We start from the raw sequence: 23,851 nt of genomic DNA, 5'->3' as shown, positions 1-23,851 counted from the left end.
AGGGGTCATTGATCTATATCTTCAACCCTTCTAACTGGGTTCAATTCTAGCTTGTTGATAACTTAGTTATCTATAGTCTATCCTCTTAGCCTCTAGTCTTAGTGTTTTGGGCCTCCCTTTTTAGGCTTGTGCCTTGGTCTTTGTACGATTATTTTGGGCCTAGCGCCCCGACAATAAATATTGTTATTTTTCTACCACTCATTCCGTATCTTTATACTCGATTTATGGTGGACCTGATTCCAATAAAACTATCAGAGATTAATCTTAATTTTTCTTTTTAAAAAAAATGTGACTACACTCATCAATGAGATTACTTGATCTCTACATACCAACATAACTATTAAGACTTTAATTTCCGACGCGAAATCTTTTATATATTGCCATTTGCCATGCATGTAATCTCTGCTTCTGGCATATATATTATATTGCATGAACCTATATTATGATTAAAACCAGTCAAAAACTTATCATCATATATTAGATTTCCCATGCTGAAGGAACAACTTTAGCCGATGAAATTTGAATTCCAAGAATTGACAACTTGTAAGCCGTGTAATTTACGCCGAGAATATATACTTACGGATGCTCTCCCTGCTCGGCGCGCGCCTCTGGATTGTATCGGTTGGCGGTAAACATTTGCATCACCGCCGTTCCTTTTTCCCGAATAAGATCTTATTCTTGTGATATACATATGCAGTACCAAACGCTGCAATTGCAGAATAGAATTATTCCTATATTTTGTGCTTTGATCTATAATTCGTGTGCCCTCAAAATTTCAGCTAACATTATCATACATAACAACGTAGAAAAATTAAAACATTTTATCTTGATTGATTCCGATAATATTGAATCTTAATTTTGCGATTGTTTACCATTCAGCGAAAGAATTAATTACGGTGTCCGACGGCGAAAACCTTTAAGTATACCAAAAAAAAAATGATACAAGCATTAGTTTGTACATTATATTATTGGTAAATCTTATTGTATTCCATGTTTCGAACATAATCATTAATTTATATTCGGAATAATTAATATATAGCATTATTGTATGTTTTTAAAAGAGTGATTGAGTGGTGGAGCGTGATTAGTTGAGTGGTGAAGGATGATTCATTGATTCACAAATGATCTTTCTAGTGCGCTTTACTTATAAAGTGAATTTATTTAATACAAATTCTCGAATAATTGCTATGAGTTTTCTCGTCACTCAATAATATATGAGTAATACTACATGTACTCTCACTTTCTACTCCTGCTGAAGTATCATTATTTGATTGGTTTAAATAACAAAATGGGTCACTATTTTTCTTCATTCACTTGAATTTATTAGTACACGTGGCGGGAGTTTATACTCAATGGGAGTACATATACCATTTTCCATAATATATATAGTATTGTATGGAATTTGTGTAACTTGGGCATGCAAGCTAAATTGTTAGTCAGAGAATTATTCGTGGTAGAAGATATGGAGCCCCATTTAATTAATCATCATGCTACAAAAGCCGCTAGTTTTAGAATCTGGTACTGAAACTGTTCAAGTATTTTTATTATTATTTTTTTAAATAAACTGTTCAAGTATTCTCCAACTTGAAAGTTGCAGCCTGCTGCTTATTTACCTAGACTATAAAACATTTTTAATTTGATTTATATATTTATAAAACCTCCATATAAAAAAAATATTTTACAAATTAAACTACAAAATATTATAAAAACCATGACTCATTATAGATTGATGGCCAGCAACTTAATTAATATGTATCCACATTAGTCCATTCAATTATTTAGATGAAGTAATAATCTTCACTGTAATGTATTGTCTCTTTCTTCATAGTGAAATCTTTCTCACTCATAATTACCTTGGCAAGAAACGATTGATCATCTTTTATATTAGACTGATCTCACAAATCTCTCAACAGCTTTAATCGTCTTGCACTAAAATGTTGAACTAGTTGACAACTTAGTTCAACTACTCTTTGATAACTTCTTTTGATATTTGTACTTGATCCTGGTGTACCACGACTGTTAAGACATTACATACTCACTCTGAACTAATGCTTTTGTTCTAAAAACTTTAACCCATAAGAGATATTTTTCAAACATTGTTGTTTAAAAAAGTGTTTTATTAACAAGTACAAATGGTAGGTTTCATGGTAGTACAATATACTTTTCAATTTAGGTTAACCTTAACCGATCCCAACCAACTTCCTCTTTGCAAGATGAGATGGCATGCTAACTGATTTTTTTTATTTTTTTTTTAATGCTTAAGTCTATAGCAAGTTTGTAAGATATGCAAGCGTGCTAAATATATAAAAGGCTGCCGCATGTACACCTTTTTGTACTTTATTTATTTTTTAATTATTTTATTATTATTTTGTTATTTTATTATATTGTTATGTGATATTGGTGTCCACTAGCTTTTAAAAATAGATTAAATTTGCAGAGATGTAGTGTGAATATTAAATGAATTGTAAATTTAATGATATGAAAGTGAGACTCATTTTTAAAAGTGAGAAAGATTTGTGGGGACAAGGATAACCTTATACACAATAAAATGGAGTTGGTCATCAATTTCTTGACACACAACTTAGTCACTCAAATCACTCCTACATGTCCTATTAAATTTATAACAAAATTTTTGTTTTTTCTTTGATTGTTTGTTTGTTTATTTTTAGGAAAATACTATTTACTCCTCCAAATTTTATCTCTAATATTTCCATCCATGATGTGCGACACTGCGACCCCATGCCACTATTAGTTAAAAATAAATTAAAATGCCATGTAAGGAGGGGAAGATTGGAGGGATAGGTTAGTAGGTAGCATTACTTTTATTATTATTATTATTATTATTATTATTATTATTATTATTATTATTATTATTATTATTATTATTATTATTATTATTATTATTATTGTGTAACAAAGTTATAAGAGCAACCACACCTATGATTTTTTGAAATTTTTTTCGGATCTTAAAAACACAACAGTTGGTTTTTGAAAGTTTCTAAGATCATTTTTTTTTAATAAATATTTTCATGTATATTGAGTCTAGATTCATTTATATTGTCCAAAATACATAAATATAATATTTTATTACCGTTGATGAGATCAAACTAAAACGAATTCTAATAAAAATTGAATCGTACAATAAGTTATATGTATCATACAAGCGAATTACTAATTTTAAAAATAGTAAAAAAGATAATTCGAGATTACTAGTATAGCCTATATCTAAAAGAATGAAATATATATTCTTGATAAAACCCGTTGCATATCGTCTTTATAATGTGTGTTTACGTCTTCTATATAATTTATGAATTATTATATACTAGTATGATTCAGCACACACTCTTAACAGTGATTACAAATTTCTTTCTTCCTAAAAAAAAATGGAATATATTCTTAGCCTTGCCTAAAGCTTGTGCAACATAAATTGCCAAAATTCCATTCCCTTACCCTTTCTGAGTTCTGCCCGCCATCTTCCCGGGCAGCTTTAATAAATAGTTGGTGTTCAAATCTGACCCTCCAATAGTCCAATCTAGTAGCATGGTCGATCCAACGATCTCCAACACGCTGTCAGCTGCCCATCGAATCCCGGGCAGCACCTTCCATATTTCATCGTCTCGACTGCTTTGACTCGGCAACTTTCCATGAATATATGCACGCTGATAAATGATAATGAAAATCCAAACTTTTTATTTTTATTTTTATTTTTTTAAAAAAAAAGGTAAAGGAAAAGGAAAAGGCAACTGACGGCGACGATTTTTTGCATTCAGGAAACCACATTATCGAATGAAACTATAAATAGCAGTGGGAGGGTTGGTAGAAGGCGTGAGCCCGTGAGGTTGGAGTTTGAGGACGCACAATTAACTCACAATGTGGAAAGCGTTGGGATATGCAGCGTCGCGTCTCGGTCGATCGCGGCCGTTCACCACCGCGATCCCTGGACCCTGTATCGTCCACAAGCGCGGCGCTGATATTCTCCATGATCCCTGGTTCAACAAGGTCTGTATTCTTCCTTCCCTTTTTTAGCTTTCAATGTCTGTCAGTATAACCTTAAGCACAATAAAATGTCGTGTTTTTACGATATACACACGCACGCACATACATCAAGGTTTAAGCAATTTGATTTCTATTATTTTTTTGATCTGTCGTCTCAGCGAAAATTCCCTGCCAGCGAGGGTTATGTAATCATGGTTTATGTCAATGTTTTGAGTGAAGTGTTAATACCGTCGTCTTCATGTTTGATGTTCTTGTCTGTTTCGTGTGGAGTTTGATAGAGCTTAAAGCTATGCGTCGTCAGTAGATCTTAATCCTAGAATTACTATTCTTCATTTCTGAGCTGAAAAGTAGCACTAATGGCTGAGTTTTCTCAAAAACAGGATACAGGTTTCCCGATAACTGAACGAGATCGACTGGGCCTTCGTGGTCTTCTCCCACCTCGTGTTATATCATTCGAACATCAATATTCACGTTTCAGTAAGTTCAATAGTTTATGTAACTGTGTTCCTGTTACAAAATGTGATGTTTTGTGAGTTGGGACATCATCCAGTTGAAAGTGACTTTTGGTTGCTTTGCTACTTGCCAATTGTTTATTTGAGAGAGAAAAAAAGGTTCTTAAAATCAAATAAATGTAGTTTGGTGAATTTTTTATGGTCAATTGAGCAAGTGGACAACAACTTGGTGCCCACTTTTTGGCACACGTACAGATCTTTTCTATTTTTCTATCTTTCTTCTTTTGTGCATAAGTTTTTGCATAAAACCATAAAAGAACTTATTCTCTAATTTTCACATAGAAGAAGCCACCTGATTGGTTATTCTCAAACTGCATAGAACTTATTTCTTTTTCTATTGTGGAGTATCTTCCTATTTCTTAATTACTTGCTCACAAAAGTATGCCTGATGTTTATTTGCATTGATAGTGGAGTCATTTCACTCGCTTGAAAAAAAAACTCTCGGTCATTCGGAGGGTGATGTGTCACTGGCGAAATGGAGGATCTTAAACCGACTTCATGACAGAAATGAGACATTGTACTACCGAGTAAGTTTGGTTACATATGGTGCTTGTAAATAGTAAGCAGTTATCAAATTAATGTCACCCTACAATTGCTTCATTTCCTTCTTTTTTTTTTTCAGGTTCTTATTGATAACATCAATGATTTTGCTCCTATTGTGTACACTCCAACTGTAGGATTGGTATGCCAAAATTACTCAGGGTTGTTCAGACGCCCACGTGGGATGTATTTCAGTGCCAAAGATAAGGGAGAGATGATCTCTATGATCTATAACTGGCCTTCTGATCAGGTACTAAGTGAACCTTGCAATTACAAATTGCTTTATTAGTAACTCATTCATATATTAAACTCACATATTATCTGATTTATTGAATGCATAACAGTATAAATCAAAAGACTTTTAGTGTTCTTCTGCATTCCATAAAACTTGAAATGGGAGTTCTGTTTTTGAAAATTATGGTGCATAAAAAATCACTCTGCTATTGCAACTTGCAAGGTTGTCTTTTTGCTTCTGTATGCCTAAGATGAAGAACTATTCTCACTGTCTGATATGATGGCTAAACTTCCTGTAATTGCTTTTTGTTCAGCAAATACATTACTATTTCCTTTGCTGGGTTGCAGGTAGACATGATTGTGCTGACAGATGGAAGTCGCATTCTTGGTCTAGGTGATCTTGGAGTTCAGGGGATTGGCATACCAATTGGCAAACTTGATATGTATGTTGCAGCTGCTGGCATCAATCCCCGAAGAGTATGTCCCTCTGTGTATACTTTACATGCTATTTCACACAGACATGCATGTGATATGTGCAACTACTTTTGCATGCCCATATCTATGCCCTTGAGGTGTCTATAACATGGGCATATATCCATCTCATGGTGGAAATCTGTCAACATAAAACAAACTACTGTCTATGATCAATTAATGATAGTTTAACTATTATATTGTTCTGCTGATTTTGGAGTAGTTATATTTATGCCTTTAGCACAATGGACTAAAAACATTAAATTTAATAGTACTATGATTAACCAGACTAGAAGATCATAGCAGTGTGGTTCTGTTAGATACAAATTTACGTTTGATCGGTGAGGCTCTATTTCATTTGCCATGCCACTTTGCAAATATATTTGTACATTTTTCCTGCTCAAGTACCTTCCTTCTGCAATATCTGGTAGGTACTTCCTATTATGCTTGATGTTGGAACAAACAATCATAAGCTTCTAGAAGACCCTCTATGTGAGTAACCCTTGAGACTATAATGCTCTTACATATTAGTCCTTTACTCCTTCACCTTCTTTTCTGACCTGTTTTTATTTGTTTCTTTCCATTTGAACTGGTATCTTTTTGTCTAACTTTCAACTGCTGGACAACCTTTCTCTTTTGCATAGATCATAGTTTCTATCATAGTTTCTAATAGTTGGTATTTGATTGTGTTTTAGATCTGGGATTGCGGCAGCATAGGTTAGAAGGAGAAGAATATTTATCCATAGTTGATGAATTGGTGGAAGCTATTCATGCTCGTTGGCCAAAGGCTATTGTGCAGGTCTATTTTCTTTTGAAGTTTGACTTGTCATGTTCAATTGTAATACTAATGCTATGCAAAATGTCATCAGTTTGAGGATTTTCAAGCAAAGTGGGCATTTGAGACTCTACATCGCTATCGGAAAAGGCTTTGCATGTTCAATGATGACGTACAGGTAGTTCTTGATTTTGCAGTATCTCTCTGATAACAGTAAAACAAACATACAGAGTTTGCTAATCATTGGGTCTCCTTTCCTTGGGCATCTCCTATGTCAACATTTATTTTAATATTCTTGTTTTGCAGGGAACTGCTGGTGTTGCTCTAGCTGGTCTGTTAGGGACTGTTAGAGCGCAGGGTCGACCATTAACTGATTTTGCCAATCAAAAAATAGTTGTGGTTGGAGCCGGAAGGTAGGTTAAAATACAAGTACTAAAAAGATTCCCTTGTTCATATGATCTATGTTTTCAATGGAAGCCTCATGCTACATTTTCTTATTTTGTCCTTCTTTCTCTTGATTCAGTGCAGGGCTTGGTGTTCTGAACATGGCAATGCAGGCTGTTTCGAGAATGTCAGGGCCATCAGCGAATCCCCACTTTTTTGTTGTGGATAAGAACGTAATAATCTACTTATATAGCATGTGTTCTGTATCTGTAAATGTATTGATGCTTTGTGCTCTTTGCGTACTATGAATACTATCTGAAATTTCATAGACTTCCAAAAGCTAGTATTCTTCATTTTGTCATAATGTAAAACATAATTATATAAGCAATCGGAGATTAGTAAAAAGTCAAAGATGCAAATCAAAAAATGAATGTGACAGTACGCCATTTTTGTCATGCTTGCCCATTTTCTTTTGATATATATATTTTTTCTTCTGTTTATTTGAGAGACTATGGGTGCTGATGCAGGGTCTTATCACAGAAGAGAGGCAGGACCTTGATCCAGCTGTTTTTCCTTTTGCTAAAGCGGCCCAGCATGAGATCAAGAGCATAGGACTTCATGAAGGTGCAAGTCTTGCTGAAGTGGTGAGTTTACTGATAAATTTCGGTGGCATGTATACTTTTTGCTAGTTTAGAATGGGATATATATATATATATATATATATATACACACACATTAATCGTTAGCTTGTATTGGTGTGCTATGGATAAATGTGGTTGGACAATATAACCCCAGGAAACCTACTCTCATCCTTAAAATTTATCAGTACCTTTTATGCTTATGCAGGTTAAAAAGGTTAAGCCTCATGTGCTTCTTGGTTTGTCTGGAGTGGGTGGTATCTTCACTGAGGAGGTGTGTCATCCATATTTACCATGCTTTTTGCACCATTCATTACTTTTCTTTATTCTCTTGTATGTTGCAAGGTAGGAAATTTGGAACTTGGTTTTGTGGTTTCAAACCGATGCATTATTCTACCTTAATTTTCTTAGCTCAACAAATTTTGATTGGAATTCCTGCTGCAAATCATAATGAAATCTTTGTAATTTGTTGCATTAACAATCAATCAGGTGCTAAGGGCAATGCGTGAGTCGGATTCCTCTAAACCTGCTATCTTTGCGATGTCAAATCCCACAACTAATGGTTCGTCTCAGTGCCTTTCGTGCATATATACTCTTCTATTTTCACTTGACTTAGGGGTTTTGCATTTGCTTGGCTTGGAACAGCTGAATGCACTGCTGCCGATGCTTTTAAGTATGCTGGTGGAAATATTGTGTTTGGTAGCGGGAGCCCCTTTGACAATGTTGACTTGGGTAGGTTCTTGCTACTTTTGTGATACGTCTTTTGATAGTATCTGGGGATTTTTCTTTAATGCCTCTAGCTATAACAATAGAACAATAGTGCTGTGGTCATTTTTTCTTGGGCTTGTTGATCTTGTTACCTCACTATCTGTATGTTTTTGATGTGGTCGTCAGGAAATGGAAAAGTTGGTCACGTAAATCAAGCAAATAATATGTACCTCTTCCCAGGGTACGTACTGATTTTCATCTCATTACGTGAAAACCATACTCTGTTATTCCTCAAACAACTCAACGATTTTCATGCTTTTCAGGATCGGTTTGGGAGCTCTCCTTTCTGGTGCAAGACATATTTCTGATACAATGCTGGAAGCAGCTGCCGAGCGGTACATATTGATTCTTCTTCGTTCCATCACTCATCCTTCTCGAGCTTTATAAACACACTCACTAGTTTTTTCTTTTTTACTCTGCAGCCTTGCTTCTTATATGTCAGACGATGAAGTCAAACAGGGAATCTTGTATCCATCAATTAACAAGTAAGTAATCACCTTAAACCTGCAATATACGATATTATGATTATTCATGGTGTCTGCAATGCAATGCAATTGGCTATATCTGACTGACATTTCTGCCATATATAACTGTGTAGCATAAGGGACATTACAGCAGAGGTTGGCGCTGCTGTTTTGCGAGCAGCTGTTTCTGAAGAACTCGCGGAAGGATATCGCGACGTGGGGAGGAAAGAGCTAGAACACATGTCAGAGGTATAATATTGAATTCCAGATTTGATTCATTCATTCCCTACGCGTGTTTAGCTTGTAAAGAAGAAAACTGACAGTTTTACTCATTTGCTTAATGTTGATGAACGCAGGAGGAGAGTGTTGAACATGTAAGGTGCAATATGTGGTATCCAGTTTACAGTCCTCTTGTTAACGATGATTGAACCACATTCTTCCCGCATCTGGTATCCCTACCACTTTGAGACTCGAGCTGGGTTCAGCGGTCAGTTGTGCGTTTTTAGCACGTTTTTTAGGTCTATAATGTAGTATGAAACAAGAAGGTGCAAGTAGTATTTGTAGTTTTTTCTTACATCCAAGTCTTTTCATTTTTTATTTTTTATTTTTTATTTTTTAGTCAAATGTAAACTTTATGCTATTTTTCTAAGCTTGGTCCTTGGCTTACAATTTGTTTCATTCCAATATCCAATAAAGAGGAATTTCCTATGTGATTTCCTTTCATTTGGCTTCTTCTTCACTGCTTCACATAAAACCACCAAACCATTGACACAAGGCATAATGGCATATGCCTTCTAAAGATACTTGTGGACCTACATCTCTTGTGTGTGTGTTTTTTAAAATTGGGAATTGATTTTGAGGATTTGAAGAGGTTGAAATTAATTCAAATTTGACATTCTTATTCAAAGAAACGTTTGACTTGTATATCATTTAGATTCAGATTCGACTCACTCTTACTCTAATAAAGGCCTACACCAGCCTTATAATTTTAACTGACAAATGACAAATAACCAATTTAAGTAAATATTTAAGTTGTCTATAACTAATTAGTTCAAATTAAAGTCAATAGACAATTCTCATAAAAAGTTGAACTTGGAGCCATTATCTGACCAACTTAACCGATCTCCAATTTCTAACATGTTTGAGTGTTAGTAAAGTGTGAGTAATAGCTTTAAGTGAATATTACACAGCACAGGATGGCAGCCACTCACGACTCACCCGCGATCCACCACCAAATGCTATAAATACCTTACGCTTCAAGAACAGAACAGCACATGCTCCATCTCAGATTTGCAACACTTCCTCTCACTCACGGCTAAGCTCTTTCCCTTTTGCCCGCATTACTCGCGGACTTTACGCAAGTAAGCCATTCCTTCACGCACTATCTCACTTTTCCTATTGCTAGCTAGCAAATTTGTTTGGTAATGGCGCCGTGGATTTGTTTACCTGAGTTTCCGGCGGAGTTGAATTTACTTTTTTTGTGACCTTTCGGGCTGGCGTTGCGTGTCCTCTATATATGTTTGCAATGTGCATTATGAACTTAGTGATCTGTTCTTGCGTTGATTTGCAGTCGCTGTTGCAGATTGAAGGTTCCGGATTCAACGCTGACGACTTTGGATCCAATGGCTGCAAGGAAGCCTGGTTTGATTGCTCTGTTCGATGTCGACGGTACGCTTACTGCTCCGAGAAAGGTACGGGCCTGAGTTTCTTATATCTAACTTTGATTGCTAGTCTTCCATTATCTGTTAATCTATTACCTTCTGCATAGACCTTCGAACGATCTCAAATTCTCAATTACCGGCTACTTGAGATAGATTTTGCTGTGGTTAGCTCAATTAATCAAGTGAAACTGAGTTTAAGTTATTACGGAGTATTTAATTTTTGGAACAAAGAAGACTATGCCAATCTGTTTTGAGTTTTTATGTATTGCCATGTATTAGTGATCAATTACTTTCCAATATTGTACTAACTTTTACATATGCAGCAAAGTAATTCAAGTTTACTGTCAATCACCACTGCATGTTTTTTTTTTTTTTTTAACTTTACTTTAATTTCAGGTGGTTACTACGAAAATGTTGGAATTCATGCAGGAACTAAGAAAGGTAGAGAATTTTTACTAGATTAGTCTTCATAATAGGTTAGCTGAACATAAAATGCTTTCTGCTTAAAGGTTTTGGCTACTGGCAGGTAGTCACAGTTGGTGTTGTTGGAGGTTCAGATCTTGTTAAGATATCGGAACAGCTTGGCAGCTCTGGTTAGCTTTAATTACCTTTTCCAGAATTCGGATTGATTATGAATAGAGCTTCTTGCTGATTAATATAAGCACAGGAACAAATCTGGTTTGGTTGGATGTTTTGTGCAGAAAAACTGTAACTACATACTATTGCATTCACAGATGCCTTTTCTTTTTTTATATTCTTTTTAATTATCTCTCTTTTTTGTTTGTGTTATTATTATTTTTATTATGGTAGACTTTATCAAACTGATTTTTCTATGATTAAGTGTAATATATTTTTGCAGCTATAAATGATTATGATTATGTATTCTCTGAGAATGGACTGGTGGCGCACAAGGATGGGAAGCTAATTGGAACACAGGTGATGTTAAAGAGTTCTATCTAACTTTTAATCTTGTGTTTTCCTTCTTATTTCACATTTGATATCTCGCTGATTATATAATTCCACATTTGCAGAGCTTGAAGTCTTTTCTTGGGGATGAAAAACTCAAGGTAAGTGCTTGTGCCAAAAACTGCAATATTTGTGTCCAAACAGTCTTCATTGTGTGAGGCAATGCAAGATAGTAAGAAGGAAGCCCTTCTTGGGTTTATTGCTTTATCATGACTGTGTACTGCAAACTATGAATGCAGGAATTCATTAACTTTACTCTCCACTATATTGCTGACTTGGATATCCCAATAAAAAGGTGAGCAGAAGAAAATTCAATCCAAAAAGAAGTGCTAAACATTGCTCAGAAACTTCTCAGACTTAAACTTTTCTCCTCCCTTTCCTTCCTTGTAGGGGAACATTCATTGAGTTCCGCAGTGGCATGCTTAATGTGTCACCAATTGGTAGGAATTGTAGCCAGGAAGAGCGAGATGAGTTTGAACAATATGATAAGGTACTGTATGAGTGTATAAACCACTACTATAATAGCTTCACGTTTACATCTCTAACCAAAAGAATTGGTGGATTTAGTTGATCTGATTTGTCTAATTGGTGAAACATGTTCAGGTTAACAAGATCCGTGAACAGATGGTATCAGTCCTTCGAGAAAAATTTGCTCACCTCAACCTCACTTTTTCCATCGGGGGCCAAATTAGCTTTGATGTAACACTAGTGACTATTTCCTTGTGCTTAATGAATTATTGATCAGTAAAGTTTCAAGTCAGAGCTCAGAAGATGATTCTGTTACAGGTTTTCCCTCGAGGATGGGACAAGACATATTGCTTGAGATACCTTGATGAGTTCAATGAAATCCATTTTTTCGGAGACAAAACATATAAGGTAACATTAGTTTCCATTGCAGCAATTACTGACTATTTCAGCCTTTTATCTCAATGATCAATATGAGCTTCTGTACAGGGTGGAAATGACTATGAGATTTTTGAATCTGAGAGAACTGTGGGGCACACAGGTCAGATCTATATGTTCTTGAATCTGAGTTTCATTACACTGGATTTGAGCAATCTTACAAGTTCATTGCTTTGTTTTTCTTGCCAGTTACTAGCCCAGATGATACAGCAAAGCAATGCAGAGACGTTTTCCTGTGATTTCATCAAGCAGTTGCAATATTCAATGCATTTGAATTGTAATGTTATGTATTTGTTTGTAAAGCAAACCATGTTGTGCTCTAAATAAAAGCTTTGAATTTGTCTTTCATTTCCAACATTAAGCATAGATTACATTCCAATTGCAATAAAAGGTGATTGTCTTTACAAATATTTCTGGCTGATCTCTACTGGACAATGCTTAGATTTCTGTAGCATTCAAGCAATCAAATTCAATGCAAAACATCAAATCCCTTGGATTTAGGCACAACATCAAACTTTGATCGCTCAGATCACAGCAAAAATAGAACCCCAACATCGAGCAACACAGACCACAAATTTGATACAATTAAAAACAACAGTCTAGCTATTCATAATTCCAAATTTGTAAAACTTATCAGCTCAATTGGGTTTCTTTCTGCCTTTCTGGTATAGAAAATAGAAAATATTAGCTCAAGCAAAGATTCAATGAAATTCGCAGCACAAGAATCTTCAGAATGCAAGTAAAGAACAGAAATTTCAGCCGTGGAGATCACTTCTGCAATCGATCGATTTCACTGATGATTAAGCGCCCGGCACGATTGCCTTTGGGCGTTTCTTAGAATTATTCTTGGGACGAATCTTCACGAAAGCCTTGGCCAAAGCCTGGTCTTGATCCTGCTTCTGAATCTGATCCTCGACGCTATTTGATGCATCATCTGTGGCCCAAAGCCTCTCCAAATCGTAATAAGTTCTCACTTTCTCGTCGAGAGCGTGAATTATCAAGGTGCCGGAATCAATAACAATCCACTTCCCTCCCTCTTGCCCTTCCACGCTCGGCAACAGCATTCTTTTCGCTCCTTTCTGCTTTTGCTTCATCTTGTAAATCAAAGCTTGAGCGATATTCCTTACGTGCCAGGCTGATCTTCCGGTGGCGATGACCATATAATCGGCGAAGTCGTGCTTCGGAATCGGAATGACTTGGATGTTGTCGGCCTTAACATCGGTGAGGATTTTCTCCACCTCCTCCAGCTTCAGCAACTCTCCGCCGCCGTTAATAAGCTTGCTTTCCGCGGCGGAGGAACATAGAGAACGATTGACAACGGTGGAGCAAAACCCTAGCTGCTTGCAGCAAGGTGAGAGAGCTCGAGACCTTAGAACCGACCACATTGCATTACTGCCACGGATGGTGAAACGAAGATTTGTCGTTTTATATTAGGGTGAGAGTTCGAGAAAATGAACTTTTTTCCTACTTTGCACTTTATCTTTTGAATTTTAATATGAAAATTACCAAAGTTTAAGTATAATTACATTGAGATATTTGACTTTTTATGGTGTCATAATATTTACACACTTTGATATTATTAATTTATTATCTACACCAATATCATAGTACTAGGGGTGTAAACAAATCAAATAAAAAAAATTTGATTCGTGATTCAAATTTGAATTCGAATATTTCAAATACGAATCTGAATTCGAATATTTTTTTCGATTCGAATACTTTTTAAATACGAATACGAATTAGAGTGTATTCGATTTGAATAGTATTCGAATATATTTGAATATTTTATGCTATTTAAATATAAATTTTCATTACATTTTATCTTAATTTATTGGAAAATTTTTGTAAAAAATTAAATTAGGCATTTCGAATTCAAATATTCGAGTCAAATCGAGTATATTAAAATAAACTGGTCGAATCGAATACGAATCAAATTTGATATTCAAATATTAAACGAATACGAATATTCGAATATATAGTCAAATTCGAATCGAATAGTGAGATATTTGACTCGATTCGATTCATTTACCCTCCTACATAGTACTCGTATTATTAATATTTGTACTAAACAATATAAAAATATTAATGATTATGGTTAATAATACCTTCTCGATCGACATCTTTTTTATAGTTTGTAGATTACTACACAGAAACAAAGTTTACTTAATGCACACCTAGGATAATGCAAGCACATTTCCTAATAACAACTAACAAGCCTATTAAAGATTATATTCTATGTACAAAAGCTCTAAAAACATTTTAAAAAGTTGTTATCCCAACTTTGCATAAAATGCTTCAAGATACAATGGTTGTGTTTCTCAACTCTTACTCGTTGAAAAGTTCTTTACCAGAGTTAGAACTTTTGACTTTGCAGTTGCATTAACAGATGGCTGACCAGCGACTTCTTGAAATGCTCAATTAAGTACACACTTTCTACCATTCCATTGCGATAGTTTAGTGATGTGAGGTTAAGTGTAATTAATCATTGTGTAATCACATTCCAATTAGTGGGCATGTGTTCATCTTTCTTTACAAGTAATGTGCAAAGGTTGAAGGGCGTCTATAAGATGAGAATGTAAGATTACAGAAAGATGTGCAAAATTTACCAAAAAGTTTGCTGCTAATTTCCTGTACAGTTATAGCATGGGAAGAAGTAGAGTATACAATTGTTTATGCTGTTTTCTCCATGTTCGTCTTGGCAAAACAAATGGTTTATATCGCCAGTGTACCTTCTGGTTCATCTGAGAAGTCTGAGGATTGAGGTTTGGTTTTATTCACAACCCCAGAATATCCATACCCAAGAGAGCTTCCGGTGGTTTGACATAACTGCAGTGATACAAGAAGAATTATGTGGTCTAGTAGTAGAAAAAGGTATAATATATCTTGAATGTAAAAGCAGGCGGTGAAAACACTGTGATACCTCGGCTAGCTCAGATAGGTGTCGGGACCGAAACTCGTTGATCGTTGCTGCTATCTCTGACATCGGCAGTTTAGTCTGAAAACCGAGAAAATGTTAGAGAAGTCGTGACATGGAAAGGTGCAAATATATATAGCTCTGGTGTTGCAACTACTTACTTGTGCAAGGACTGCAGCAGCCAACTGTAGACTTGGTTCCAAGGTTTCTGGCACAACCTATGAACATTATAGACCAAAACTTATGATCTACATGAGTGAAATTTTCTTATTGCTTGTGGAGACGTTAGTAAAGGACGAAAGGTTTTTAGTGCAAAAATCATGAATTCATGCAAACACAGGGAAGCGGAATCTGTTGAAACATAAAAACAGATTAAAAAGATAACATGAGAGAGAGAGAGAGAGAGAGATACCGCTGTTGCTCCAGCCTTTTCCAAGTTGAGGCCGTGATCAACATCGTGAGCACGTACGAATGTCTTTACGTTGGGGAAATGCTTGTTCAGGGCCCAAACAGTTCTGTAATTTGCACCGGGGCTATCCAATGTTACTGCAGCAGCGCAAGCTCTTTCAGCACCGACTTTATGGAGTACCTAAGAGAGAAAAAAATATAACTTTAGCAGCGGGGTCTCCTTGAATTAAAACTATGTTTTCTCGTTAGCTTTACCTCTCGGCTACCAGCATCACCAAAGTATACGGGAAGATCAAGTGCACGTCCAATTGCAACTCGATCACTGAAAACATTGAAAAGCGAGAAACATTTGATGATTACAATCCTTGCAGAAACAATTGAAGCAGATGAAAAAAGTAGAGAGACTTTAAATGATACCTTCTAACATCAAGAGCAACAAAAGGAATCAGTCGTTCAGATAGAAGCTGTGCAATGATCTGCAATAAAGACACAATTAAAAACTGGGAGGGACGTATCAAGCTATATAACAAATTAATATAATGAACTAAAAGGAAGAAAGTACAACACCTGACCCACACGTCCAAATCCACAAATAATAATATGATCTTGCAGATCATCTGTCTGAAAAATGCAAACAAAATTTTCAAACAGTGCTCCTGTACAGTATTAGTATACTGCTAAGAGAATAACAGAAGTTGATGAAGTTATCAGTTCAACTAGCGAAAGGTTTAGATGCTTCACCTCACTTTCCACAGGTAACAAACTTCGCACATCATGAACCTCGAAACGAGACGCTATTAATTGGCCTCCAGCAGCCAGCCATGGCGTTAATGCCATTGAAATACCCACTACAAGGAACAGCAGAGATGAAAGCTGGGGAGACATTATTCCCTGAAGCCAACCAAAAAAAAAAAAAAAAAAAGAACTATTCTCATGTGATGTCCTTTGTGAATAGCAAAAGCAATATTACAGGAACTTGGATGCAGCACATGGTGACGAAGTTTAAAATAATTGTATTTTCATTGTCAAAACAAATATGAATTAGGAAATGAATAAAGAAAACCTGGTTAACAGCTTCTCCAAAAGCAACAAAGGCAAACTCTCCACCTGGAGCCAGTAGGAGTCCCACCCTTATTGCAGATATAATTGAAATGCCAAAAAGCCGACCAATTAAAGCAACCAATACTGTTTTTCCACCAATTAGAAGACCAAGTGAACCCATAATAACTGGGAAATTTGAAACGAGAAGCTTGGGATCAATGGACATTCCAACCTAGAAGCAAAAACCAAATATGTTGTTATGAAGCCATAGTTCATACCATCAGATGCCGGAAAAATATATTTAGCTCAGAACAAAGCTGGTTGAATTTTGTAAGAGTGCCACAGCTGCATCAGGAAAACTATAGTGGCAGAGGAATGAGATTTCATTGCATGAAATCATTACAAAAAGCAAGAAGGCTAGACCGAAGGAGGGCAAATGGTCAAACAGCACAGAGTGACATGAAATGTACTTTTGGATATGCAAATGAAAACCTACCGTCATGAAAAAGAGACCCAATAGAAGGCCACGGTATGGAGCAATATCTGATTCAACCTGTAGTGAAAATTCAGTCTCTGCAAGAAGTAAACCGGCCAAAAATGCACCTAAAGCCATAGAAAGGCCAGCCTGTTGATCAACATTGAATATGACATTAATGCCTCGACAACAAATTCCCAATGAATGAATCAATACAAGAAGAATAGATGACACCTACCCTGGCAGTTAGGAGGCTAGTGCCAAGAATTACAAGCAGTGTATTAGCAGAAAATATTTCTGCATTTTTATTCTCCGCAATTTGCCTATAAATTGGCCGAAGCAGCTGCAGATTATTGAAAAACCATAAGGGAAAAGTTCTAAGATCTATGAGATACATTGAAGCCTATGGGTTATAACTCACAAACATCAAACTCTATATGAAGGAAAGAAAAAAAAATAAAAATCCATAGAATTCAGAAATTACAGTTAGTGGAAATTAAATACCTCTTAGAATTTTCTTTGAAAATAAACATTCACAAGAACTTTCTATAATGTAGCAGGATCAGCAACAACAAAAAAAAAAACTGCATAGAGATGACTGAAGTCCCAGAATTTTCAATATTCATAAGCTTACCAATCGCCCACCAGCAATAATGGCAGTAATAGCCACAATTGCCTTGACAGCAGCTACTCCAAGGGCTTCAGCTATGGCCTGGAAACCAACCTGAGAACCACATAATTTGATAAGCAAATGAGGCAGCATGCAGCATAAAAAAGGTGATAATAAAAGTTACAACAACCATAAGTTCTGTAAAGACTGTAATGATGATGTGGAAACTAGAAGAAAATATTAATTTAGACAGTTGATCAGACTATAGCATGAAGGATATAAGCATGGAAAAACTGAAGAACTCAGAAAGGAGCCTTCAGTAGATAAACCAAAAACTTCAGAGAAAAGGAAATTACCCCTCCTTTGGACGAATTTGGTGAAATAAGAGGTATCAGTATAAGCAAAACAACCACTGCTAAATCCTGAAGTAAAATAAAAACCAATAAGCTAAATTAGAATAATTAGAATCAAAGTCCACAATTGCAAGAAGAGACATGCATCAATACATAGCACTTAAGAATCAAGAAAATTCTCCAAACATGTAAATACCTGGAAGAGTAATACAGAAAATGTGGCTCGTCCATGTCGTGATGTACTTTCACCACGCTCCTGCAACACCTGCACGTATTCCACTACAATCACTCCAAATGATCTGAAATGGAAACACATTCTACCTTTTTCTTGACTAGTTTTTTTTTTTTTTTAATCTTTTTTCAGAAGTGGCTAAGGGAAAAATTTAAAGATAAAAAATGGTCAAGTACCTTCAGCTAAACAAGAAATGAGGTGAAAATCTGAATACTCATAGTGATTTTACTTAAACAAGAAATGAGGTGAAAACCTGAATGCTCATAGTGATTTTAGGGAGACACCATAAAGTTTAGCTTCATTCAAAAAAAATTAAAGATAAAAATGTTCAAGTAACTTCAGCAAGACCTACAAAACAGATACCAGGCGTTACCTGGAGGACAACAGCTGTGGAAGATAATGCAAGACCATTCCCAATGACAATTGCTGCAGGACCAGGCTGTGCAGCAACGACATGAGTTATCAAGCCAACCACTGCAGCTGTCACTAACACCTACATTTGTTTATGCACATAAAACATTGAGGCAATGTTAAAAGGCAGAAAATACCAACAAGGTAACAACTTATATTGACCCAAAAAAAAAAAATAATAATAATAATAATAATAATAATAATAATAATAAAATAAAACAGTCACCTGAGCAGTGCCCAAACCAAAAACATACTTCTTCATGGAACTTAGCCTCTCAACAGAAAGCTGGCAAGTAAAGATCAAAGCAGAGGTGGAAACTCCCATCATTACCTGAGGGTTAAACAGAATAGCCTAGAAAAATAGCTGCTATTTCCTATCTTTGCAAATCCTACCTCCAGTCCAATATTAAATAGCAGGAAGACAACTCCAAATTCAGCAATTGCCTTGGTTCCATGTACATGACGAATAATAGATAGACCATGAGGTCCAATCAAGATTCCAGCAGCCAGGTATCCAAGAACAGGACTTCCTGAACATTGCAGCAGACTCGCTATGAATAGGCAATTTCCCAGAGCATATATCCAGGTCATGAAAACTATAATATGCAGTCTGAATTTTCACTAAGAAAGGGATATTCTTGGCAGAAGATAAAGTTGTTCCATATTACAGAACCCGCAATAAATTGAGCTATGACTGGAGTAAGAAATCACAAACAGGAGGCAGTCTAGTGAAAGGCAAAAATGAAGAAGAGATAACCCAATGGAATGTTCAGTATAAGTGAGATAGTTACCACCTCAGGAAGAATTAAACATAGAAGATTAACTACCTCCTGGGATTTTCTGGAAGAGAGGCACAAATACAACACTTGCAAGCAGTAACCAGAGCATGTCAAGAAGGGAAGCTTCCTCCTCATTTACCTAAATAGTGCAGAAAACTAAAGTATAAGGATAGACTCATAAGCCAAGACTGGCCATCTCTATCTCACTTGCAAAACACAGAACAAAAATATAAATATTGAAAGATGGCATTTAAGCCAACTGAAGTAAAATGAGTGTTGTAAGAACATACCTCTTGATGAGGAAGCTTATCCATTAGTTTCTTTATTTGCAGGGGCAGTTTCTTTATTTGTCGGACTAGGGGCTTTGTGTTTATGGAAACCTCATCAATACTAGTAGTAATGATGTCTGGCTGCTGAAATAGCTTAGAAATTTGCTCAGCCCGATTGATATAGAAGAAAATTCTGTAAAAGATTTCAGCAGCATATCAAATGTCAGCAACTGTGGCAAATGATAGCAACTTTATGAAGCAAAGGTCAAAACTTAACCAGGCAGGTTTAGTACAGTTACTGCCACTGTAGAATAGCACAAGAAAAAACCAAATTGGTTCAGTCACTCTTACCCTGCTCCAAAAAGCAATGAACCAACCACCAATTTAAGTAATTCTTTCCTTGCTGACTCCATAATACCATGAAAAACTGAAGCTGGTGTGAATTCTTCGCCATCTGCAGAAAATGAGAAGAAAGATGCAGAAAAGAAACGGGATGATTTATTCAATAAGGATTTTGGAGCATTTATTGGTGAGCTATCCCTGGCTGACTCCTTCTGCAATTCCTGTTTTTTACTTTGAACATTTTTTGATTTCTCTGAATCCAATTCACCATCTTCTTTGTCACTTTCATCAGATAACTGTGCTTCATCAGTCTTATAGCCTGTTATATCAAATTGGTTATTCGCTAATGGTTCTGCAGTTACCCAAGCATCCTCAGGTAGCACCTCCCCTAGCTTTTCAACATCAGATAGATTTCCCTCAGTCACGTCATCCTCAAGAGCAATCCCCTCACCCAGTACCTGTCCATTTGTAGCTTCTGTGGAATCAACATTTGAAATTGCTAGGCTCTTTTCTGCTTTCTGTAAGGCAATCTCTGCATCACTTACACGCTGTGTAGCCTCGAGTTCAAAAGCAACAGCTTGCTCAGCTAAAAGCATTATGTTTGCCACATCTTCCTCTGCCTTGAGAACATTCATTTCTGCTTGATGTACAACCTCATTCAGCCTTTCTACTTCCTTTTGTAACTCTTCCTTTCTGTTCTGTAATTGCCTCAGTTCATCAATACAATTGGCTAAGCAATCCTGGCATTCACTTATATCTTTGTGAGCAGCCAAAAGCAGTTCATTGCCCTCTGTTGATGTAGTTGGTGCTTCCCCTTTGCTTTCTCCAGATGTTTCCTGGGACCCAATACTTTCTTTTGAAACCTCCAATGAGTCCATTGCCACCTGAAGCCTTGCCTCGGCCAAAGAAAGTGCCATGGTTGCTTTTTGTACGGCTTCTTTAGCTGCAGTTTCATCATTTACTATCTCTCGGATACTATTGAGCACATTGTTAACATCTTTGCGGGCATTTGCTGCTTGGTCCTTCAACAGTATTGCTGCTTCTGATATCCTCTGAGCTTTCTCTTCAAACATAGTGCTATTAATGCGTGCAACCTCCAAATCCTTGAGTGCTTTCTGAAAATGCTCCCTTAAACCATCCAAAGTAGGTTCCTCTGCCTCTTCCTCTTCTTTATGTTCTTCATTTTCCCCTTTCAAACTGCTAATTTCTGCAACGGGATTAGTCTCAATACCTGGGCTTCCATCACTATCACTCTCAATGGAATCTGAATCTCTGACATTACCATTATTAACATATGATACTGAATCATTTCCTTGACAGCGAGGTAATAGTACTCCCCTGTATCTCTTTAGGCAGATAATGTTCCCACATGAATTGGAATTGCACAAATAACAATTGAACAACAACCTTGAACTGAGTGCACTTTGGTCCCTACTAGCAGTGATTTGCTTTAAACGCTTTGTTGGGAGACTATTAAACAAAAATTTTGAACTTCCCAGAGATTTAATATTTGAAACCTTGGACGTGTTTGGTTGATTGAATATTCCAAAAGCCACAGCTTCACTAGAGTGTGCCACAAACGGCTGGAGAAGACAATACGCAAAGCCCATTTATTCTCCTCTACTCTAAATTCACCAAGATAAAACCTTTGTCCTTCATCTACCTTAAACCATACACCTGGCGAAAGAAAAACAGGAATTTCAGAACAAATATTACCTCGGCAGCTAATGAAAGCATCAAAAATTATACCTTTTTTCCTCCACAAAGTATAGCTGCTCTTCCTAATCCGGAAGTATGTTCATATGCATAAGCAAATGAAAACAGGGAGCTGAACTGACTTTTGACTGTGAGAAGAACCGAATTTGAATCGAGCAGAGAGAGAAAATCAATGGCGGAATTCCAGAAGAGAGATATTAGAGAGAAAAAAAAAAAAATAAGTTCTGTTATTTTCAGTGAACAGCCTATTTTCCCTTTTTTTTTGGATGACCAAAGAAATTTAGTTTTTGTTAAGAGGATATTCCAATTATCCAATATATACCCTTTTGGCCTTTTACGCTTTCTTTACTTGTGTATTTATTAATGGAAAAAAAATAAAAATAAATATTTAACATTTTCTGAACCACTCCCATTTTGATCTTTACATATACAAAGAATATGAGGAGTGAAACTTTGGAAAATTCTTATAAGGTTTAAATTGTCATGTAAACATCATTATTGTCAAGTTATGTTTTGAGAGGGATGGGGTGCATAGGTTGTTCAATGGTTGCAAAAGAGAAATGTGATTCAAGATAGAATCGGGGTAAATATTAAATTCGGTAGAAAATTACAATAAAGAGTAGCTAGGCTTTAGAATTTTGAGTATAAAATATAATTGTTAATTTTCATGCGAGCATGTCAAATTAAAGAACAAATGTTGAACAAATATGATAGTGTTTTTTTATTGAATTTCCCCTCCCCTTCATATATATTTTTTTGAAGGTCAACCAATGGGTTGTATTTATAGATGAATCAAAATAGAGTCTGGTGGGATATCGTCCCAGTACATAGCTACTGTGTAATTAAAAGCGGTTGCTGCTAAAGTATGAGCTAAACTATTATGCAATCTAGAAATAAAATTAATCGAGCAATATTCAAACATAGCCATATAGGCTCTGCAGTCATCCAAGACGTAACCAAGATAGGATCGTGGATGAATAGCGGTTGACGATAGGTAAATCTGTAGCGTCTGACAATCTGTATAAAGACTAACCGATTGTTCTTCCCTTCCTTTGAGCCATGATAACACTTCTCTGCATGCTATAGCCTCGGCCATAAGTGGTGAGAAACAGTTTTGCGGTGGTGCACATAATGCCGATATATAGTCGCCGTGATGGTTGAATAATACCGCTCCAGTGGCGGCTGTCGTGGACGATGGGTGGTAGCCAGCATCAATGAAGCATCTTTTCGGATGGGGTGGGAGAGTTCCAGCATCCGGTGTAGGCAGCTGGTCCGTGGAGAGCGTTGTTGATGGGGGATGATGGCAGTGCCGCTTGGGGCTGCTGTTGGGCGTGGAGATCGCCCGGCGGCGGGGGACGCCATGTTGGCAGTGGTGTGCACCTGCCGCCAGGCCTTCAATGTGGCTACAATTGTAACTACAATTTTTTTCGGCATCAGTAGACATACGTTCCAGACTGCTTCGTTTCGGGCCCTCCAGATACCGTATAAGATGGCTGCTACAAATAATATTCCGTCAGAATCTAGAACATTTAACATTGTTATAAACCAATCATGAAAAACATTTGTCACAATTTGGGGAATTGGAAGGTTAGATTGGCTCCTAATGGTTTTTGCATAATCACACAAAACTAATGAGTGCATTGTGTCCTCATGCATTAAACCACACATGGCACACATCGGATCAATCTCTACCCTCGTTATAAGCAAGTTTGTGGTAGTGGGTAGGTTATTACTCATAGCTCTCCACAGGAACATCTTCCATTTTGGTGGGATTCCAAGCTTCCATAGAGTGTCCCATTTATCAAATCATGAGGTAGTATTATAAGTGTCCACCATTCGTCTATACCCATTCTTCACTGAATAGCACCCATTTGGGACTCTATACCAATACCATGTATCCTCATAATTCGAGGGATGGGGATCTTTAAAATTCTAGGTACATCATTTGGGTGGAAAATATATGATAAAATGTGATTAAAAGAAATATGT

General features: G+C 36.4%; 4 protein-coding genes across 5 annotated transcripts; 2 read left to right on the top strand and 2 right to left on the bottom strand.

Moving 5' to 3' along the window:
* Positions 1-3,773: 3,773 nt before the first annotated feature.
* Positions 3,774-15,024, top strand: LOC109155626 (NAD-dependent malic enzyme 59 kDa isoform, mitochondrial-like; the record flags this gene model as incomplete). Its single annotated transcript, XM_019303250.1, has 20 exons — positions 3,774-3,999; positions 4,377-4,473; positions 4,917-5,035; positions 5,131-5,298; positions 5,631-5,759; positions 6,185-6,245; positions 6,449-6,552; positions 6,623-6,706; positions 6,835-6,941; positions 7,052-7,145; positions 7,440-7,556; positions 7,759-7,824; positions 8,040-8,112; positions 8,196-8,282; positions 8,445-8,499; positions 8,582-8,653; positions 8,741-8,803; positions 8,917-9,031; positions 9,139-9,195; positions 14,926-15,024. Coding segments are annotated over exons 1-20 (1,896 nt in total), but the record flags the coding sequence as incomplete, so codon positions are not given.
* LOC109155965 (phosphomannomutase) lies at positions 10,049-12,663 on the top strand. The gene is made up of 12 exons (XM_019303698.1): positions 10,049-10,143; positions 10,353-10,473; positions 10,840-10,884; positions 10,970-11,036; positions 11,303-11,379; positions 11,475-11,510; positions 11,649-11,704; positions 11,800-11,899; positions 12,013-12,108; positions 12,196-12,285; positions 12,364-12,415; positions 12,502-12,663. The coding sequence occupies exons 2-12, from the start codon at positions 10,405-10,407 to the stop codon at positions 12,549-12,551; spliced, it is 738 nt and encodes a 245-aa protein (XP_019159243.1). The 5' UTR covers positions 10,049-10,143; positions 10,353-10,404; the 3' UTR covers positions 12,552-12,663.
* Positions 12,784-13,732, bottom strand: LOC109155966 (protein Iojap-related, mitochondrial). Its single transcript, XM_019303699.1, has one exon. The coding sequence runs from the start codon at positions 13,695-13,697 to the stop codon at positions 13,113-13,115; it is 585 nt and encodes a 194-aa protein (XP_019159244.1). The 5' UTR covers positions 13,698-13,732; the 3' UTR covers positions 12,784-13,112.
* On the bottom strand, positions 14,776-22,137 carry LOC109155962 (K(+) efflux antiporter 2, chloroplastic-like). Of its 2 annotated transcripts, none has more exons than XM_019303695.1 (21): positions 21,896-22,137; positions 20,156-21,823; positions 19,826-19,997; positions 19,584-19,674; positions 19,150-19,286; positions 18,983-19,042; positions 18,719-18,838; positions 18,310-18,378; positions 18,117-18,182; positions 17,785-17,874; positions 17,389-17,493; positions 17,172-17,300; positions 16,698-16,907; positions 16,376-16,525; positions 16,202-16,255; positions 16,052-16,110; positions 15,890-15,956; positions 15,639-15,815; positions 15,388-15,444; positions 15,233-15,307; positions 14,776-15,138 (listed from the first exon to the last, which is right to left on the bottom strand). In XM_019303695.1, the coding sequence occupies exons 2-21, from the start codon at positions 21,754-21,756 to the stop codon at positions 15,025-15,027; spliced, it is 3,603 nt and encodes a 1,200-aa protein (XP_019159240.1). In that variant the 5' UTR covers positions 21,757-21,823; positions 21,896-22,137; the 3' UTR covers positions 14,776-15,024. The 2 variants fall into 2 exon arrangements, with proteins under 2 accessions (XP_019159240.1, XP_019159241.1); XM_019303696.1 differs by having other exon boundaries at positions 20,156-21,825; positions 21,899-22,137.
* Between the last annotated feature and the right edge of the window lie 1,714 nt (positions 22,138-23,851).

This window comes from Ipomoea nil, unplaced genomic scaffold (genome assembly GCF_001879475.1).
Source record: "Ipomoea nil cultivar Tokyo-kokei standard unplaced genomic scaffold, Asagao_1.1 scaffold2704, whole genome shotgun sequence".
In the NCBI taxonomy this organism is placed as follows: domain Eukaryota; kingdom Viridiplantae; phylum Streptophyta; class Magnoliopsida; order Solanales; family Convolvulaceae; genus Ipomoea; species Ipomoea nil.
This window is presented reverse-complemented; position numbering and strand designations above follow the sequence as displayed.

Excerpts from the sequence above, each read along its gene's own strand:
- LOC109155965 (XM_019303698.1), top strand. The coding sequence starts at position 10,405 with ATGGCTGCAAGGAAGCCTGGTTTGATTGCTCTGTTCGATGTCGACGGT. Across the intron at positions 10,885-10,969 it reads TCATGCAGGAACTAAGAAAG|GTAGTCACAGTTGGTGTTGT; the intron begins GTAGAGAATTTT and ends GGCTACTGGCAG. Across the intron at positions 11,037-11,302 it reads GGAACAGCTTGGCAGCTCTG|CTATAAATGATTATGATTAT; the intron begins GTTAGCTTTAAT and ends ATATTTTTGCAG.
- LOC109155966 (XM_019303699.1), bottom strand. The coding sequence starts at position 13,697 with ATGTGGTCGGTTCTAAGGTCTCGAGCTCTCTCACCTTGCTGCAAGCAG.
- LOC109155962 (XM_019303695.1), bottom strand. The coding sequence starts at position 21,756 with ATGGGCTTTGCGTATTGTCTTCTCCAGCCGTTTGTGGCACACTCTAGT. Across the intron at positions 19,287-19,583 it reads CTTCCAGAAAATCCCAGGAG|GAAGTCCTGTTCTTGGATAC; the intron begins GTAGTTAATCTT and ends TGCAATGTTCAG. Across the intron at positions 17,875-18,116 it reads CAAATTCGTCCAAAGGAGGG|GTTGGTTTCCAGGCCATAGC; the intron begins GTAATTTCCTTT and ends TGTGGTTCTCAG.